The 19,262-nt window shown below is 39.7% G+C and overlaps 5 protein-coding genes across 6 annotated transcripts in view; all 5 read left to right on the forward strand.

The window, feature by feature from the left end:
* The first annotated feature begins 3,433 nt into the window (after positions 1-3,433).
* Positions 3,434-6,328, forward strand: LOC128618686 (protocadherin alpha-C2-like). The gene has a single exon (XM_053642433.1). The coding sequence runs from the start codon at positions 3,892-3,894 to the stop codon at positions 6,292-6,294; it is 2,403 nt and encodes an 800-aa protein (XP_053498408.1). The 5' UTR covers positions 3,434-3,891; the 3' UTR covers positions 6,295-6,328.
* Positions 6,329-6,568: 240 nt separating this feature from the next.
* Positions 6,569-9,750, forward strand: LOC128618066 (protocadherin alpha-C2-like). The gene has a single exon (XM_053641449.1). It carries the CDS (start codon positions 7,347-7,349, stop codon positions 9,744-9,746), a length of 2,400 nt encoding a protein of 799 aa, XP_053497424.1. The 5' UTR covers positions 6,569-7,346; the 3' UTR covers positions 9,747-9,750.
* Positions 9,751-9,788: 38 nt separating this feature from the next.
* Positions 9,789-19,262, forward strand: part of LOC128618063 (protocadherin alpha-C2-like) — a 31,967-nt gene continuing 22,493 nt past the window's right edge. The window contains exons 1-2 of one of the 2 annotated variants that reach the window (XM_053641444.1): positions 9,789-9,822; positions 12,972-16,027. In XM_053641444.1, coding sequence (XP_053497419.1) covers positions 13,619-16,027 — 2,409 coding nt within the window. In that variant the 5' untranslated portion in view covers positions 9,789-9,822; positions 12,972-13,618. Of the gene's footprint in view, positions 9,823-12,971; positions 16,028-16,702; positions 16,783-19,262 lie in introns of those variants that run through there. The other variant, XR_008387671.1, reaches the window with a different exon arrangement.
* Positions 10,471-12,985, forward strand: LOC128618065 (protocadherin alpha-C2-like). Its single transcript, XM_053641448.1, has one exon. It carries the CDS (start codon positions 10,481-10,483, stop codon positions 12,890-12,892), a length of 2,412 nt encoding a protein of 803 aa, XP_053497423.1. The 5' UTR covers positions 10,471-10,480; the 3' UTR covers positions 12,893-12,985.
* On the forward strand, positions 16,722-19,225 carry LOC128618062 (protocadherin beta-16-like). Its single transcript, XM_053641441.1, has one exon. It carries the CDS (start codon positions 16,748-16,750, stop codon positions 19,223-19,225), a length of 2,478 nt encoding a protein of 825 aa, XP_053497416.1. The 5' UTR covers positions 16,722-16,747.

Consider the following 19,262-nt stretch of genomic DNA (forward strand, 5'->3'; position numbering starts at 1 on the left):
TGTACAAATTTGCACAATAAATAGCCAGATCACCAAATTTACTACCTAATCTAAGTCTCGTTTTCAGAATTTTAATATTTTAACATTTTAATAACAGCATTCTGTATGACACTACTGATGTGTTATACACATTTAAGGCAAGGCCATAAGATCTAGGTCCGTGATGATGATCCCTCTGACCTCTGCACTGATCTGAATGAGAGACAGAGAGAGAGAGAGAGAGAGAGAGAGAGAGAGAGAGAGAGAGAGAGAGAGAGAGAGAGAGAGAGAGAGAGAGAATGGTTGTATGTCAGTAAAGAAAGCAATATAATAGACTAATTCTCAGACAATTGAAAAAGGCTGATGGGATATGCAAAAAAAGCAAGTGTGCACTCCAAATCTCATAAGAATTGCTTACCAAGATGCTCAGTAAAACTTATCAGCCAATTTCCTTATAAAATTGCACAAAGTGTACCGGAGACTCCTGATGGTGTTTTTAAGCAAAGAGTTTTCACACCAAATTAGTGTAGTGCTGCTTACTGCTCATTATCGTATATATATATTTTTAAAATGTAGAAACATTTAATTTCGTTGTATTTGAAGGCATGTTCTGTAATCCTACTCCAGACCACACTGGTTAAGTGGTTTATTTTGTCATCTAGCCAATGACTGAATGCTATATCCATTGAATATGCTCAGGTCAGCACCTAATTATTTCAGTTTAGCATCCAATCAAATCCATCAACATACAAAAAATATCAAGAATCATACCAATTTGTCATCTGATCTGACCTTACTCATGTTACCCTATATAGTTAGTACTATAGCAATCTGTGTGCACCTGAATGTGGACAGGGCACCAGCAGTCTTAGCCTTAACAATGAACACCCCTGGCTCTTCCTCATTAAAATGTTTCATTATGCTGGAGTAAGCCTCCCTAGGAGGCATGAACTCCATCTAATTAGAAAATGCAGGTTGATGCAAGATTAACTGTCTGTATTTAACCACGTTAGACTATTTTCTTTGCTAATGGCAGGTCAGACTAGCATAGACTCTAACAGGTAACATATAGGCCACAAATCGAATTCTAGCTAATGGTAAATATTGGTTATTTACATTTTATTTTAGTTCTTATTAATTCATTAACAAAATGCATATGAACATATGAACATATGAACAGCAAACTTACAGAGATGTGTTGATCTGAAAAAGTTGTACTGATCTGAAGTATGAGTTTAGGTTCATGTTGAGCATAATGTCATAGTCAAAGTCATAGTAGCTAGTTGATACTCGCAACAACTGATTATCATCATATTTCTCTGCATTGGCTCATTTACAATCCATCCCTTTAACACACTAACAAAATGCATGACTAAAGCATGCTAGACCTGATGCCAGCTCATTTTCAGCACACAACACATAATTTTGTACAGTTAACCATCATAATTTACACATTTCAGTAAAACTACATGAGGGTCAAACCTTCCTAAACTAATAACATCATCTTATGGTTTACAATTGAGTGTGCAATTAACACCAACCCATAGGTGTGTTGGCATACCTTAGGTTAACTAATGTCCGTCTTTGCTTATTGACAAAGCATAGCTTTACAGTAAAGTGCATACACCACACTAAAATGTGTATAACTGGTTGGAAAATGGGACATTTTAATGATATAGCATACAAACACATCCTAGACAATCATGTATCTCCAACCCCATGTTTGGAGGAAACCCACACGGGAGTCATGGTCAGGTATCCATAAACTTTTACCCATATAGTGTATAATCAACTAGGCAACATGATGTTTGTACAACAATCACTATTTTTTGCAGTTAATTACCTGGTTATTTGTGGGTCAGTGGACAGTACCTAAAATAACAGACTTCCTACTGTAGAAATACAGCCCTCATGTTAGGTTTCCCTCAAACCCATGCCCTCAAAACACATGCCTAGGCAAGAAAGGCTGAAGGGAGAGCTTCCAGGTTTACCAGGTAAAATGATTCCCTCCTTGTCCTGATTGGTTGGATCTTGCTACCCCACATCATTCATTTTTCTCTTAATTTATAGAGCCTAGGGTACCACAGAGGCCAGAGATTTCACTCATTACCATAAATGTAAAAATTCAGCACCATAAATGTTAAAAATATTGAGAACACTGTAAATTAATTGATGAAGTAATGTGATTAAAGAAAGCTTGTGTAGCAAAAGCCTGAGAAATCAATATGGGAAAATTAGACGTCCATGCAGGACTCATTGGTTGAGCTTATGGTCCACTGTCTTTAACCATATCAGTCACTAACCATCTTTAGTGCTTGGATAGATGGAATACAGTGAAATACAGTAAAGCCAGAAACATTGTACGTAAAAAAACAAACAAACAAATTAATAAATTCAAGAACTTAAAATAGATTATACAAGAATACAATACAGAGTGTGAAAGAGAAGTACCTAAATATTAAATGCTGATTAGTTAGTTAGTTAGTTATTTAGTTAGATAGATAGATAGATAGATAGATAGATAGATAGAGGTAAGGCCAGGCTAAATCTAAAGCAGGTAAAGAGTGGGGTTAAACTGGACAGTGGTGCATGGCTCAGGCAACTATGCAGCAGGGTTAAACTCACCTCTTTGTGTTTGGTGCAAAGTTAAATTTATAGTCTATGTTTGTAAGTTAAACAGCTAGCTAATGTATGTAGCCCAATTCTGCACCAAACAGCTAGAAAAGTAACTGGGATATTTTTGTGTCTTCAATTTATTTTATTTATTTGGCAGATAGCTACTTAGCTAATGAGAATGAATTTTGCTGACCACATTAGACTCTGGGTGGGGTTTTGTGTACATGCTCATCTCAGGAAGGAGAGAAGTGCCCTGAATATTGATTGAGAGGCTGCTCCAAACTTCCCCAAGATCACAGCCATCTATGTGATGATTTGGCCATCTAAAAGGCAGAAAACAAACAAACAAACAGGCTGAATTTATTTGATTTCTTTCTGTTCTTCTGTGACTTCCTGCAAATGGAAAAAAAAGGTTAGCTGTATTAGCTAATTTACTATACAAATTTCTGAAATCTAGCAAAGTAGTTTGCAGTCTGCCGATTTCAGACAGTAGTTAACCGTTATTTTTCTATTTCTTACATTGACTACATTGAATCACTTAATTTTTACATTGAATTACTTATTTTTTGTTACTTCATGAATTTTGTAATTGTTTTACAATTCAATTAACGTGTGATATGTACATCAACTTGTGCGATGTGGATGTAATCATTATCCAAAATAGGTCAAAAGCATAATTTATCCATTTACCCAATTAGGCTGTCAATAGAATAAACTATCAGAAAACAACAACAACAACAACAACAACAACAACAACAATAATAATAATAATAATAATAATAATAATAATAATAATAATAATAATAAAAGCTTATCTGGCTTGTTTTACTTTTTTTGTATGCCGCTATCCACTGCAGTGCGTGACACCGACTGACTTGCGTGTCGCTGTCCACTTGTGGTGCTGAAATTGGAAGCCCCAACCTAACACATGATGGATTTTGATCATGTATACGTTTAACGCAAGTGCAACAAACAGCAGCAATTGTGGACACATTAAGTATATTACTCGTAGGTAATAATTACTCTAAGATAGACTAATCCTCTCTGTGTTTATCGAAGCATTGGTCTCCGGGTGTCGCTGTTTGCTAGTAAATGACACTGAAAGGCACTTGCTCTTAAAAGGGAGTGAACATCATTCTCAGATTTCCATTAAATCTGAAAGGACAACAGCACTTTCCGTGATCGCATTTCGCAGTCTGTACTATTTTAAGTACCTAAGTAACATTGTAGACTAAGAGAACTTTTAGAGAGGTAATACATCACCTGAAGCTGTGAAAGTGATTTTTGGCCTGGAAAATGAAGACTGTGGGATGTATATGCTGTACGATCGTTTTCTTTGTATTTTCGGCAACATGGAGATCGGCTTTGTCTGTAACGCGCTACTCTATACCGGAGGAGATGGAGAGAGGGTCTGTTGTTGCAAATCTAGCTGCAGACTTGGGACTGGACGTAGGAGCACTAGTTCAACGAGAGGTAAAGTTAGATATATTTAATAACAAAAAATATTTAGATGTTAATAAGAGAACAGGGGAGCTGTACATTATTGAAAGAATAGATAGAGAAGGTATATGTCAGGCCAAAACGTCAAACTGTTTCATCAAACTGGATATGATAATCAAAAGCCCATTGCGTATTTTTAACATTGAATTAGAGATCACAGATATCAATGATAATGCTCCACATTTTAGAATGGATAGGGTAGAACTGGATGTCTCCGAGTCTGCATCACCAGGTGAAAGATTTTCTTTACCCAATGCACAAGACCCGGATGTAGGGGCTAACACTGTGAATACTTACAAAATTAGCGATAGCGATCATTTTACAATAGATATTCATTCTGGAAGTGATGGTACAAAATATGCCGACTTGGTCCTTATGAAAGCATTAGACAGGGAAGCACAGCCTATTCATTATCTCATTCTCACCGCTGTAGATGGCGGTGTCCCTGCGCGCTCCGGAACTGCCAATATTATTGTTCGTGTGCTGGATACAAACGACAACGCACCTCAGTTTGACCGCTCAGTATACACCGTGAAAATGAGTGAGAATTCCCCGATTGGCACTCTTGTTACTAAACTAAACGCAACTGATACTGATGAAGGCTCAAACGCAGAAATAACGTATTCATTTACGCTTTACACCTCAGAAAAAACTCAAGACATGTTCAATTTGAATTCAAAAACTGGCGAAATAACTGCTAAAGGCACTATAGATTTCGAAGACATGAAAATATTTGAGATGCATATAGAGGCCAAAGATAACGGCCCCATTCCGCTCTCCAGTCAGTGTAGAATAACAGTGGACATTATGGATATGAACGATAATTATCCAGAGATAACCATCAAATCACTGAAGAACACTGTGAAAGAGGACACTCCTGTCGGCACAGTTATAGCTCTTGTAGGTGTAAGCGACAGAGACACGGGAGATAATGGAAAGGTTAATCTCACAATAAACCAAAATATCCCATTTACTCTAAATAAATCGTCTGACTATCACTACGAACTGCTAATCTCGGAACCATTAGATCGAGAAATAACTCCAGAATATGACATTACTTTATTAGTGACAGACAGAGGAAATCCACCACTGTCTGACAATGAAACTATAATAGTGCACTTACTGGACGTTAATGATAACGCACCTCAGTTCCCACAGAGTTTCTACAGTATATCTGTTATGGAAAACAATCCTCCCGGGTCTTTATTGAGCTCCATAACTGCCCATGACCCAGATTTACATGAAAATCAGTATCTAGTTTATTTCATAATAGAAAAGGAAATAGTGAACACCTCCATGTCCATGCTGTTCTCCATTAATCCAGAGAATGGTAACCTTTACGCACTAAAGACGTTTGATTATGAGATAGAGAAGGAGTTTCTTTTCCATATTGAGGCCAGAGATTCTGGTGTTCCTCCACTCAGCAGTAACGTGACTGTTCACATTATCATCATGGACCAAAACGACAACACACCGGTTATAGTGTCTCCATGGCGCGCGCACGGCTCAGTGGTGGAAGAAAAAATACCGAGATCCACCGATAAAGGAACTCTTATAGCCAAAGTAATTGCTATAGACACAGACTCTGTGCACAACTCCCGCGTTACGTACCAATTTCTCCAGAACACTGATGCTACATTATTCAGTTTGGACCAGTACAACGGAGAGATCCGGACCACCAGAATGTTCAGTTACAGAGACTCGCGCCACCAGCGGCTGGTGGTGATCGCCAAGGATAACGGAGAGCCCTCTCTCTCTGCTACAGTCACCATCAAACTGTCCACGGTGGAGACCGCGCTTAAAAGCTATGCTGAAATGACTGAAGTGCCTTTAGAATATGACATCTTTTCAGATTTAAATCTGTATCTGGTAATCGGACTGGGCTCAGTGTCATTCCTGTTACTGATCACCATATTGGTCACCATCGTGCTGAAGTGTCAGAAACCGAAACCCAGTAAAGCTGCTCCTCCCTGTAGGAACAGTGTGATCAGTGAGAGGAACTCTACCATTGCAGATTCCACTCTGGTCTCCAACGATGCCTACTGGTACAGTTTGTTTCTAGCAGAGACCAGAAAAGGAAAGCTGGTAGTTAGACAACCTGTGCCAAAAGGACAGCGATACATTGTGTCCAGTATACCGAGGAGCACAGGAATGACCGAGACTAGTGACTCAGCTGCATCTACTCTACAGGTAAGGTAGCAAATATTGGCATACACCCACATGCATTTCACAATTCATTACACAACATTGCATTTTTTTTACACAAGGCATACCAGTGTCACGCTATTTTTAACATGAGTGAAAAAACAAGCAAACATAGGCTAATTGGTCGCATCCAGAGGGCAAATTGAATCTCAAGCTTGTTGTGTAACACAAAGCATTTAATTGAATAGGCAAGACATATCAGACCTCTTAGAGGCATGTGGACCAGCTAATTGTTATGTGTTTTTGAAGGAAGGTAGCTGTTTAGCTAACACTGGTGAAAATGTTACTTTTTATGACTATTAAATAGATAAGTGATTATTGGGAGTGCTTACTGATTCTTTCAAAATTATTTTACATAAAAAAAATTACCTACAAGTTTAAAAAGAGTTTTTTCTTTACGAAATTCCCCCTATTTGTATTTAAATATTCCGATTTGAAATGTATCTTTTGGCGTGTGCAAATAATTAATTAAGCATGATAGTTTTGACTATAGAACCAGTTTAAACTGTCTTTTTTATTATTAGTTTGTGTGGTTTAATTCTTACGCATTTATTCTGTCGTACCCTATATATTTTCTGCCATGCTGCTTCTCGAGTTTTCTTAATTGCCGAGGCTGTCATATCGATATAATCTACACTTGACTGTTAGGATTGCTTGTATGTCGTGCACATATATAATATATAACATAGCCTGTGTTAGAAGCTACCAACCTAACACGTCTGGTGGATGTTATTAATGTATGTTCAATATAACTGCAACAAAATTAGTATTTGTGATATAATTAATCTAAAGCAAACTACCCTTCTCTTTGTTTAGAGGAACTAACCGCAGTTGGACTCCGGGTGTCACTATTTGCCAATAAATGGCACTATAAGTCGCATGATCTTGAAGGGGAGTTAACATGTCCATAACGGATCCATAATATCTGAAAGAACTAGAGCAGTGTGCGTGTGAGCATCCTGGAGTTGTAAAAAGAAAAATAATAAGTTTGACTTTTCGAGAGGAGACAGATTAATTTTTAAACTGATTTTTTAACACCGAGCTGAATGATGAAGACGACAGGAATTGTCAGCTGGGTGACGCTTTTCTTTGTATTTTCGGAGACATGGAGGGCCGCTTTGTCTGTCACGCGTTATTCTATACCGGAGGAGATGGATCGCGGATCTATTGTTGCAAATCTAGCCTCAGATCTAGGTCTAGATGTTACCGGACTAGCACAAAGAGAGGTAAAGCTCGACACTGTTCATAAGAAATATTTACAAATAAATAAAAAAACAGGTGAGCTTTATATTGCTGAAAAAATGGATAGAGAGTCCCTATGCCAAGGTAAAACATCGTGTTTTATCAAACTGGATATGATAATCAAAAACCCATTGCGTATTTTTAACATTGAATTAGAGATCACAGATATCAATGATAATGCTCCACATTTTAGAATGGATAGGGTAGAACTGGATGTCTCCGAGTCTGCATCACCAGGTGAAAGATTTTCTTTACCCAATGCACAAGACCCGGATGTAGGGGCTAACAGTGTTAATACATACAAAATTAGCGATAGCGATCATTTTACAATAGATATTCATTCTGGAAGTGATGGTACAAAATATGTCGATATGGTCCTTATGAAAGCATTAGACAGGGAAGCACAGCCTATTCATTATCTCATTCTCACCGCTGTAGATGGCGGTGTCCCTGCGCGCTCCGGAACTGCCAATATTATTGTTCGTGTGCTGGATACAAACGACAACGCCCCTCAGTTTGACCGCTCAGTATACACCGTGAAAATGAGTGAGAATTCCCCGATTGGCACTCTTGTTACTAAACTAAACGCAACTGATACTGATGAAGGCTCAAACGCAGAAATAACGTATTCATTTACGCTTTACACCTCAGAAAAAACTCAAGACATGTTCAATTTGAATTCAAAAACTGGCGAAATAACTGCTAAAGGCACTATAGATTTCGAAGACATGAAAATATTTGAGATGCATATAGAGGCCAAAGATAACGGCCCCATTCCGCTCTCCAGTCAGTGTAGAATAACAGTGGACATTATGGATATGAACGATAATTATCCAGAGATAACCATCAAATCACTGAAGAACACTGTGAAAGAGGACACTCCTGTCGGCACAGTTATAGCTCTTGTAGGTGTAAGCGACAGAGACACGGGAGATAATGGAAAGGTTAATCTCACAATAAACCAAAATATCCCATTTACTCTAAATAAATCGTCTGACTATCACTACGAACTGCTAATCTCGGAACCATTAGATCGAGAAATAACTCCAGAATATGACATTACTTTATTAGTGACAGACAGAGGAAATCCACCACTGTCTGACAATGAAACTATAATAGTGCACTTGCTGGACGTTAATGATAACGCACCTCAGTTCCCACAGAGTTTCTACAGTATATCTGTTATGGAAAACAATCCTCCCGGGGCTTTATTGAGCTCCATAACTGCCCATGACCCAGATTTACATGAAAATCAGTATCTAGTTTATTTCATAATAGAAAAGGAAATAGTGAACACCTCCATGTCCATGCTGTTCTCCATTAATCCAGAGAATGGTAACCTTTACGCACTAAAGACGTTTGATTATGAGATAGAGAAGGAGTTTCTTTTCCATATTGAGGCCAGAGATTCTGGTGTTCCTCCACTCAGCAGTAACGTGACTGTTCACATTATTATCATGGACCAGAACGACAACACACCGGTTATAGTGTCTCCATGGCGCGCGCACGGCTCAGTGGTGGAAGAAAAAATACCGAGATCCACCGATAAAGGAACTCTTATAGCCAAAGTAATTGCTATAGACACAGACTCTGTACACAACTCCCGCGTTACGTACCAATTTCTCCAGAACACTGATGCTACATTATTCAGTTTGGACCAGTACAACGGAGAGATCCGGACCACCAGAATGTTCAGTTACAGAGACTCGCGCCACCAGCGGCTGGTGGTGATCGCCAAGGATAACGGAGAGCCCTCTCTCTCTGCTACAGTCACCATCAAACTGTCCACGGTGGAGACCGCGCTTAAAAGCTATGCTGAAATGACTGAAGTGCCTTTAGAATATGACATCTTTTCAGATTTAAATCTGTATCTGGTAATCGGACTGGGCTCAGTGTCGTTTCTGTTACTGATCACCATATTGGTCACCATCGTACTGAAGTGTCAGAAACCGAAACCCAGTAAAGCTGCTCCTCCCTGTAGGAACAGTGTGATCAGTGAGAGGAACTCTACCATTGCAGATTCCACTCTGGTTTCCAACGATGCCTACTGGTACAGTTTGTTTCTAGCAGAAACCAGAAAAGGAAAGCTGGTAGTTAGACAACCTGTGCCAAAAGGACAGAGATACATTGTGTCCAGTATACCGAGGAGCACAGGAATGACTGAGACTAGTGACTCAGCTGCATCTACTCTACAGGTAAGGTAGCAAATATTGGCATACATCCACATGCATTTCACAATACATTACACAACATGCATTTTTTTACACTAGGCATACCAGTGTCACGCTATTTTTAACATGAGTGAAAAAAACAAGCAAACATAGGCTAATTGGTCGTATCCAGAGGGCAAACTGAATCTCAAGCTTGTTGTGTAACACAAAGCATTTAATTGAATAGGCAAGACATATCAAACCTCTTAGAGGCATGTGGACCAGCTAATTGTTATGTGTTTTTGAAGGAAGGTAGCTGTTTAGCTAACACTGGTGAAAATGTTACTTTTTATGACTATTAAATAGATAAGTGATTATTGGGAGTGCTTACTGATTCTTTCAAAATTATTTTACATAAAAAAATTACCTACAAATTTAAAAAGATTTTTTTCTTTACGGAATTCCCCCTATTTGTATTTAAATATTCCGATTTGAAATGTATCTTTTTTGGCGTGTGCACAAAGTGGCGCTGTATTCCAGAAAATCAGTGGGGCTGTTCACTGGGCGTATGTGCCTGTCGCCATCACAGTTGATCACTGAGCGATCAGAACGAGCATCGTGTGCTTAAAAGGATTTTTCACTAATTACTGAAACCCCGCATTAAGCAGTCTTTTATTTTCTGAAAACCCGAAATTATTTAGCTACATCTATTTCGTCCCCTTGTTTGGAGTTTGAGGTCTTGTGGGGAAGTCATTGATTTTGCAGGAACAAAACAATAAAAGGAGACAATGGGGGTTCATGTGAACGCGCGGTGCTGGAGAAGGTACGTCTCGGTGGTTATTTTATTCTCTGCCATGATTCACACGTCGTGTACTGTAACTCACTATTCTATCCCTGAAGAGATGGAGGAAGGATCCGTGGTTGCAAATTTAGCCACCGATTTAGGACTAGATTTAGATACTTTGATTAAACGGAAGGTTCGACTAGATGTTATTGCTAATAAGAAATATCTCGACATAAACAAAGAGAAAGGAGAGCTCTACATATTAGAAAAGATTGATCGTGAGCATCTCTGTCCTGCAAAAACGACTTGTTTTTTAAAAATGGAAGTGATTGTGGAGAATCCTGTGCGCATATTTTACATAGAATTAGAAATAACTGATATCAATGACAATAACCCTCATTTCCGACGCGACACTATTCATTTGGACATTTTGGAATCGACACCAGCAGGTGAAAGATTCTCTGTCAGCAATGCGGTGGATTCTGATGTTGGATCCAATTCGGTTAAAACATATTATCTAAGTGAAAGCGATCACTTTGGAATAGAGATACAGTCTGGCAGAGATGGGTCGAAATTTGCTGATTTAATTTTGAAAAAAACTTTAGACCGTGAAATTCAAGCTATCCATAATCTGATACTTACTGCTGTGGATGGCGGAGTTCCTGCGCGCTCTGGTACAGCCAGCATTGTTGTTCGGGTGCAGGATGCAAATGACAACGCACCCAAGTTTGATCGGGAAAGCTATACCATCAGTGTCACAGAGAACTCCCCTATAGGAAGTCTCGTGGTTAAACTAAATGCCACTGACTTAGATGAAGGCTCGAACTCAGATATTACATACTCTTTCGGCCTATATACGTCAGAAAAGGCACAAGAGGCTTTTGGATTAAGCCCAGACACCGGTGAGATAAGAGTTAAAGAAATGATCAATTATGAGGATTTCCGAATTTATAACATGGAAATTATAGCAAAGGATAAAGGTACTAATTCATTATCGGGACAGTGTAAAGTAACCATTATGATAACAGACATGAATGACAATCATCCAGAAATTTCAGTACGATCTTTTTCAACTCCTGTTAAAGAGGACATTGCTGTTGATACAGTCATAGCTGTGATTAGTGTCAGTGATAAAGATTCGGGTGAAAATAGCCAAATTGATCTTCATATTCCTGACAATTTACCGTTTGTACTAAAAGAATCATCTGAGAATTATTACGAGCTCGTGGTATCCGAACCACTGGACCGTGAAAAAGTACCAGAATATGACATCACATTTACCGTTACTGACAGAGGAAACCCTCCGTTATCCGATAATGAAACTGTAACTCTAGAGTTGCTGGACGTTAACGACAATGTGCCACAGTTTCCACAATCATTTTATACGATACAGGTTATGGAAAATAATCCACCTGGAGCTTTACTAAGTTCCCTCACTGCACACGACCCAGACCTCCATGAAAATCAGTATCTGGTTTATTTTATAATAGAAAGGGAAATAGTAAACACCTCCATGTCCATGCTGTTCTCCATTAATCCAGAGAATGGTAACCTTTACGCACTAAAGACGTTTGATTATGAGATAGAGAAGGAGTTTCTTTTCCATATTGAGGCCAGAGACTCTGGTGTTCCTCCACTCAGCAGTAACGTTACCGTCCACATTATTATCATGGACCAGAACGACAACACACCGGTTATAGTGTCTCCATGGCGCGCGCACGGCTCAGTGGTAGAAGAAAAAATACCGAGATCCACTGATAAAGGAACTCTTATAGCCAAAGTAATTGCTATAGACACAGACTCTGTGCACAACTCCAGGATAACTTACCAGTTTCTCCAGAACACTGATGCTACATTATTCAGTTTGGACCAGTACAATGGAGAGATCCGGACCACCAGAATGTTCAGTTACAGAGACTCGCGCCACCAGCGGCTGGTGGTGATCGCCAAGGATAACGGAGAGCCCTCTCTCTCTGCTACAGTCACCATCAAACTGTCCACGGTGGAGACGGCACTTAAAAGCTATGCTGAAATGACTGAAGTGCCTTTAGAATATGACATCTTTTCAGATTTAAATCTGTATCTGGTAATCGGACTGGGCTCAGTGTCGTTTCTGTTACTGATCACCATATTGGTCACCATCGTACTGAAGTGTCAGAAACCGAAACCCAGTAAAGCTGCTCCTCCCTGTAGGAACAGTGTGATCAGTGAGAGGAACTCTACCATTGCAGATTCCACTCTGGTCTCCAACGATGCCTACTGGTACAGTTTGTTTCTAGCAGAAACCAGAAAAGGAAAGCTTGTAGTTAGACAACCTGTGCCAAAGGGACAGAGATACATTGTGTCCAGTATACCAAGGAGCACAGGAATGACTGAGACTAGTGATTCAGCTGCATCTACTCTACAGGTAAGGTAGCAAATATTGGCATACACCCACATGCATTTCACAATACATTAAACAGTATTGCATTTTTTTTTACACTAGGCAAGCCAAGGTCACGCTATTTTTAACATGAGTGAAAAAACAAGCAAACATAGGCTAATTGGTCGCATCCAGAGGGCAAATTGAATCTCAAGCTTGTTGTGTAACACAAAGCATTTAAGTGAATAGGCAAGACATATCAAACCTCTTAGAGGCATGTGGACCAGCTAGTTGTTGTGTGTTTTTGAAGGAAGGTAGCTGTTTATCGAACACTGGTGAAAATGTTACTTTTTATGACTATTAAATAGATAAGTGATTATTGGGAGTGCTTACTGATTCTTTCAAAATTATTTTACATAATAAAAATTACCTACAAGGTTGAAAAGAGTTTCTTCTTTACGAAATTCAGCCTATTTGTATTTCGATTTGAAATGTGTCTTTTGGGGTGTGCACAAAGTGGCGCTGTATTCCAGAAAATCAGTGGGACTGTTCACTGGGCGTATGTGCCTGTCGCCATCACAGTTATCACTGAGTGATCAGAACGAGCATCGTGTGCTTAAAAGGATTTTTCACTAATTACTGAAACCCCGCATTAAGCAGTCTTTTATTTTCCCAAAACCCAAAATTATTTAGCAACATCTATTTCGTCCCCTTGTTGGAGTTTGAGGTCTTGTGGGGAAGTCACTGATTTTTGCAGGAACAAAACGATAAAAGGAGACAATGGGGGTTCATGTGAACGCGCGGTGCTGGAGAAGGTACGTCTCGGTGGTTATTTTATTCTCTGCCATGATTCACACGTCGTGTACTGTAACTCACTATTCTATCCCTGAAGAGATGGAGGAAGGATCCGTGGTTGCAAATTTAGCCACCGATTTAGGACTAGATTTAGATACTTTGATTAAACGGAAGGTTCGACTAGATGTTATTGCTAATAAGAAATATCTCGACATAAACAAAGAGAAAGGAGAGCTCTACATATTAGAAAAGATTGATCGTGAGCATCTGTGTCCTGCAAAAACAACAACGACTTGTTTTTTAAAAATGGAGGTGATTGTGGAGAATCCTGTGCGCATATTTTACATAGAATTAGAAATAACTGATATCAATGACAATAACCCTCATTTCCGACGCGACACTATTCATTTGGACATTTTGGAATCGACGCAAGCAGGTGAAAGATTCTCTGTCAGCAATGCGGTGGATTCTGATGTTGGATCCAATTCGGTTAAAACATATTATCTAAGTGAAAGCGATCACTTTGGAATAGAGATACAGTCTGGCAGAGATGGGTCGAAATTTGCTGATTTAATTTTGAAAAAAACTTTAGACCGTGAAATTCAAGCTATCCATAATCTGATACTTACTGCTGTGGATGGCGGAGTTCCTGCGCGCTCTGGTACAGCCAGCATTGTTGTTCGGGTGCAGGATGCAAATGACAACGCACCCAAGTTTGATCGGGAAAGCTATACCATCAATGTCACAGAGAACTCCCCTATAGGAAGTCTCGTGGTTAAACTAAATGCCACTGACTTAGATGAAGGCTCGAACTCAGATATTACATACTCTTTCGGCCTATATACGTCAGAAAAGGCACAGGAGGCTTTTGGATTAAGCCCAGACACCGGTGAGATAAGAGTTAAAGAAATGATCAATTATGAGGATTTCCGAATTTATAACATGGAAATTATAGCAAAGGATAAAGGTACTAATTCATTATCGGGACAGTGTAAAGTAACCATTATGATAACAGACATGAATGACAATCATCCAGAAATTTCAGTACGATCTTTTTCAACTCCTGTTAAAGAGGACATTGCTGTTGATACAGTCATAGCTGTGATTAGTGTCAGTGATAAAGATTCGGATGAAAATGGCCAAATTGATCTTCATATTCCTGACAATTTACCGTTTGTACTAAAAGAATCATCTGAGAATTATTACGAGCTCGTGGTATCCGAACCACTGGACCGTGAAAAAGTACCAGAATATGACATCACATTTACCGTTACTGACAGAGGAAACCCTCCGTTATCCGATAATGAAACTGTAACTCTAGAGTTGCTGGACGTTAACGACAATGTGCCACAGTTTCCACAATCATTTTATACGATACAGGTTATGGAAAATAATCCACCTGGAGCTTTACTAAGTTCCCTCACTGCACACGACCCAGACCTCCATGAAAATCAGTATCTGGTTTATTTTATAATAGAAAGGGAAATAGTAAACACCTCCATGTCCATGCTGTTCTCCATTAATCCAGAGAATGGTAACCTTTACGCACTAAAGACGTTTGATTATGAGATAGAGAAGGAGTTTCTTTTCCATATTGAGGCCAGAGATTCTGGTGTTCCTCCACTCAGCAGTAACGTTACCGTCCACATTATTATCATGGACCAGAACGACAACACCCCGGTTATAGTGTCTCCATGGCGCGCGCACGGCTCAATGGTAGAAGAAAAAATACCGAGATCCACCGATAAAGGAACTCTTATAGCCAAAGTAATTGCTATAGACACAGACTCTGTGCACAACTCCCGCGTTACGTACCAATTTCTCCAGAACACTGATGCTACATTATTCAGTTTGGACCAGTACAACGGAGAGATCCGGACCACCAGAATGTTCAGTTACAGAGACTCGCGCCACCAGCGGCTGGTGGTGATCGCCAAGGATAACGGAGAGCCCTCTCTCTCTGCTACAGTCACCATCAAACTGTCCACGGTGGAGACGGCACTTAAAAGCTATGCTGAAATGACTGAAGTGCCTTTAGAATATGACATCTTTTCAGATTTAAATCTGTATCTGGTAATCGGACTGGGCTCAGTGTCGTTTCTGTTACTGATCACCATATTGGTCACCATCGTGCTGAAGTGTCAGAAACCGAAACCCAGTAAAGCTGCTCCTCCCTGTAGGAACAGTGTGATCAGTGAGAGGAACTCTACCATTGCAGATTCCACTCTGGTCTCCAACGATGCCTACTGGTACAGTTTGTTTCTAGCAGAAACCAGGAAAGGAAAGCTTGTAGTTAGACAACCTGTGCCAAAAGGACAGAGATACATTGTGTCCAGTATACCGAGGAGCACAGGAATGACTGAGACTAGTGATTCAGCTGCATCTACTCTACAGGTAAGGTAGCAAATATTGGCATACACCCACATGCATTTCGCAATACATTAAACAGTATTGCATTTTTTTTTACACTAGGCAAGCCAAGGTCACGCTATTTTTAACATGAGTGAAAAAACAAGCAAACATAGGCTTATTGGTCGCATCCAGAGGGCAAATTGAATCTCAAGCTTGTTGTGTAACACAAAGCATTTAAGTGAATAGGCAAGACATATCAAACCTCTTAGAGGCATGTGGACCAGCTAGTTGTTGTGTGTTTTTGAAGGAAGGTAGCTGTTTATCGAACACTGGTGAAAATGTTACTTTTTATGACTATTAAATAGATAAGTGATTACTGGGAGTGCTTACTGATTCTTTCAAAATTATTTTACATAAAAAAAAATTACCTACAAGGTTGAAAATAGTTTTTTCTTTACGAAATTCAGTTTGAAATGTATCTTTTGGCGTGTGCACAAAGTGGCGCTGTATTCCGGAAAATCAGAGGGGCTGTCCACTGGGCGTATGTGCCTGTCGCCATCACAGTTGATCACTGAGCGATCAGAACGAGCATCGTGTGCTTAAAAGGATTTTTCACTAATTACTGAAACCCCGCATTAAGCAGTCTTTTATTTTCTCAAAGCCCGAAATTATTTAGCAACATCTATTTCGTCCCCTTGTTGGAGTTTGAGGTCTTGTGGGGAAGTCATTGATTTTGCAGGAACAAAACGATAAAAGGAGACAATGGGGGTTCATGTGAACGCGCGGTGCTGGAGAAGGTACGTGTCGGTGGTTATTTTATTCTCTGCCATGATTCACACGTCGTGTACTGTAACTCACTATTCTATCCCTGAAGAGATGGAGGAAGGATCCGTGGTTGCAAATTTAGCCACCGATTTAGGACTAGATTTAGATACTTTGATTAAACGGAAGGTTCGACTAGATGTTATTGCTAATAAGAAATATCTCGACATAAACAAAGAGAAAGGAGAGCTCTACATATTAGAAAAGATTGATCGTGAGCATCTCTGTCCGCCTAAAACAACAACGACTTGTTTTTTAAAAATGGAGGTGATTGTGGAGAATCCTGTGCGCATATTTTACATAGAATTAGAAATAACTGATATCAATGACAATAACCCTCATTTCCGACGCGACACTATTCATTTGGACATTTTGGAATCGACACCAGCAGGTGAAAGATTCTCTGTCAGCAATGCGGTGGATTCTGATGTTGGATCCAATTCGGTTAAAACATATTATCTAAGTGAAAGCGATCACTTTGGAATAGAGATACAGTCTGGCAGAGATGGGTCGAAATTTGCTGATTTAATTTTGAAAAAAACTTTAGACCGTGAAATTCAAGCTATCCATAATCTGATACTTACTGCTGTGGATGGCGGAGTTCCTGCGCGCTCTGGTACAGCCAGCATTGTTGTTCGGGTGCAGGATGCAAATGACAACGCACCCAAGTTTGATCGGGAAAGCTATACCATCAATGTCACAGAGAACTCCCCTATAGGAAGTCTCGTGGTTAAACTAAATGCCACTGACTTAGATGAAGGCTCGAACTCAGATATTACATACTCTTTCGGCCTATATACGTCAGAAAAGGCACAAGAGGCTTTTGGATTAAGCCCAGACACTGGTGAGATAAGAGTTAAAGAAACGATCAATTATGAGGATTTCCGAATTTATAACATGGAAATTATAGCAAAGGATAAAGGTACTAATTTATTATCGGGACAGTGTAAAGTAACCATTATGATAACAGACATGAATGACAATCATCCAGAAATTTCAGTACGATCTTTTTCAACTCCTGTTAAAGAGGACATTGCTGTTGATACAGTCATAGCTGTGATTAGTGTCAGTGATAAAGATTCGGATGAAAATGGCCAAATTGATCTTCATATTCCTGACAATTTACCGTTTGTACTAAAAGAATCATCTGAGAATTATTACGAGCTCGTGGTATCCGAACCACTGGACCGTGAAAAAGTACCAGAATATGACATCACATTTACCGTTACTGACAGAGGAAACCCTCCGTTATCCGATAATGAAACTGTAACTCTAGAGTTGCTGGACGTTAACGACAATGTGCCACAGTTTCCACAATCATTTTATACCATACAGGTTATGGAAAATAATCCACCTGGAGCTTTACTAAGTTCCCTCACTGCACACGACCCAGACCTCCATGAAAATCAGTATCTGGTTTATTTCATAATAGAAAGGGAAATAGTAAACACCTCCATGTCCATGCTGTTCTCCATTAATCCAGAGAATGGTAATCTTTACGCACTAAAGACGTTTGATTATGAGATAGAGAAGGAGTTTCTTTTCCATATTGAGGCCAGAGATTCTGGTGTTCCTCCACTCAGCAGTAACGTGACTGTTCACATTATTATCATGGACCAGAACGACAACACACCGGTTATAGTGTCTCCATGGCGCGCGCATGGCTCAGTGGTGGAAGAAAAAATACCGAGATCCACCGATAAAGGAACTCTTATAGCCAAAGTAATTGCTATAGACACAGACTCTGTACACAACTCCCGCGTTACGTACCAATTTCTCCAGAACACTGACGCTACATTATTCAGTTTGGACCAGTACAATGGAGAGATCCGGACCACCAGAATGTTCAGTTACAGAGACTCGCGCCACCAGCGGCTGGTGGTGATCGCCAAGGATAACGGAGAGCCCTCTCTCTCTGCTACAGTCACCATCAAACTGTCCACGGTGGAGACGGCACTTAAAAGCTATGCTGAAATGACTGAAGTGCCTTTAGAATATGACATCTTTTCAGATTTAAATCTGTATCTGGTAATCGGACTGGGCTCAGTGTCGTTTCTGTTACTGATCACCATATTGGTCACCATCGTGCTGAAGTGTCAGAAACCGAAACCCAGTAAAGCTGCTCCTCCCTGTAGGAACAGTGTGATTAGTGAGAGGAACTCTACCATTGCAGATTCCACTCTGGTCTCCAACGATGCCTACTGGTACAGTTTGTTTCTAGCAGAAACCAGAAAAGGAAAGCTGGTAGTTAGACAACCTGTGCCAAAAGGACAGAGATACATTGTGTCCAGTATACCGAGGAGCACAGGAATGACTGAGACTAGTGACTCAGCTGCATCTACTTTACAGGTAATTTACTTTTTGATCAACAATATTAATGGTAACTTTATCATTCAAGTGATGATGTTTATCAATTAAGACATTTAAGTCTTATTATTATAAATATTTGACAATA

This window comes from Ictalurus furcatus, chromosome 14 (assembly GCF_023375685.1).
Source record: "Ictalurus furcatus strain D&B chromosome 14, Billie_1.0, whole genome shotgun sequence".
In the NCBI taxonomy this organism is placed as follows: domain Eukaryota; kingdom Metazoa; phylum Chordata; class Actinopteri; order Siluriformes; family Ictaluridae; genus Ictalurus; species Ictalurus furcatus.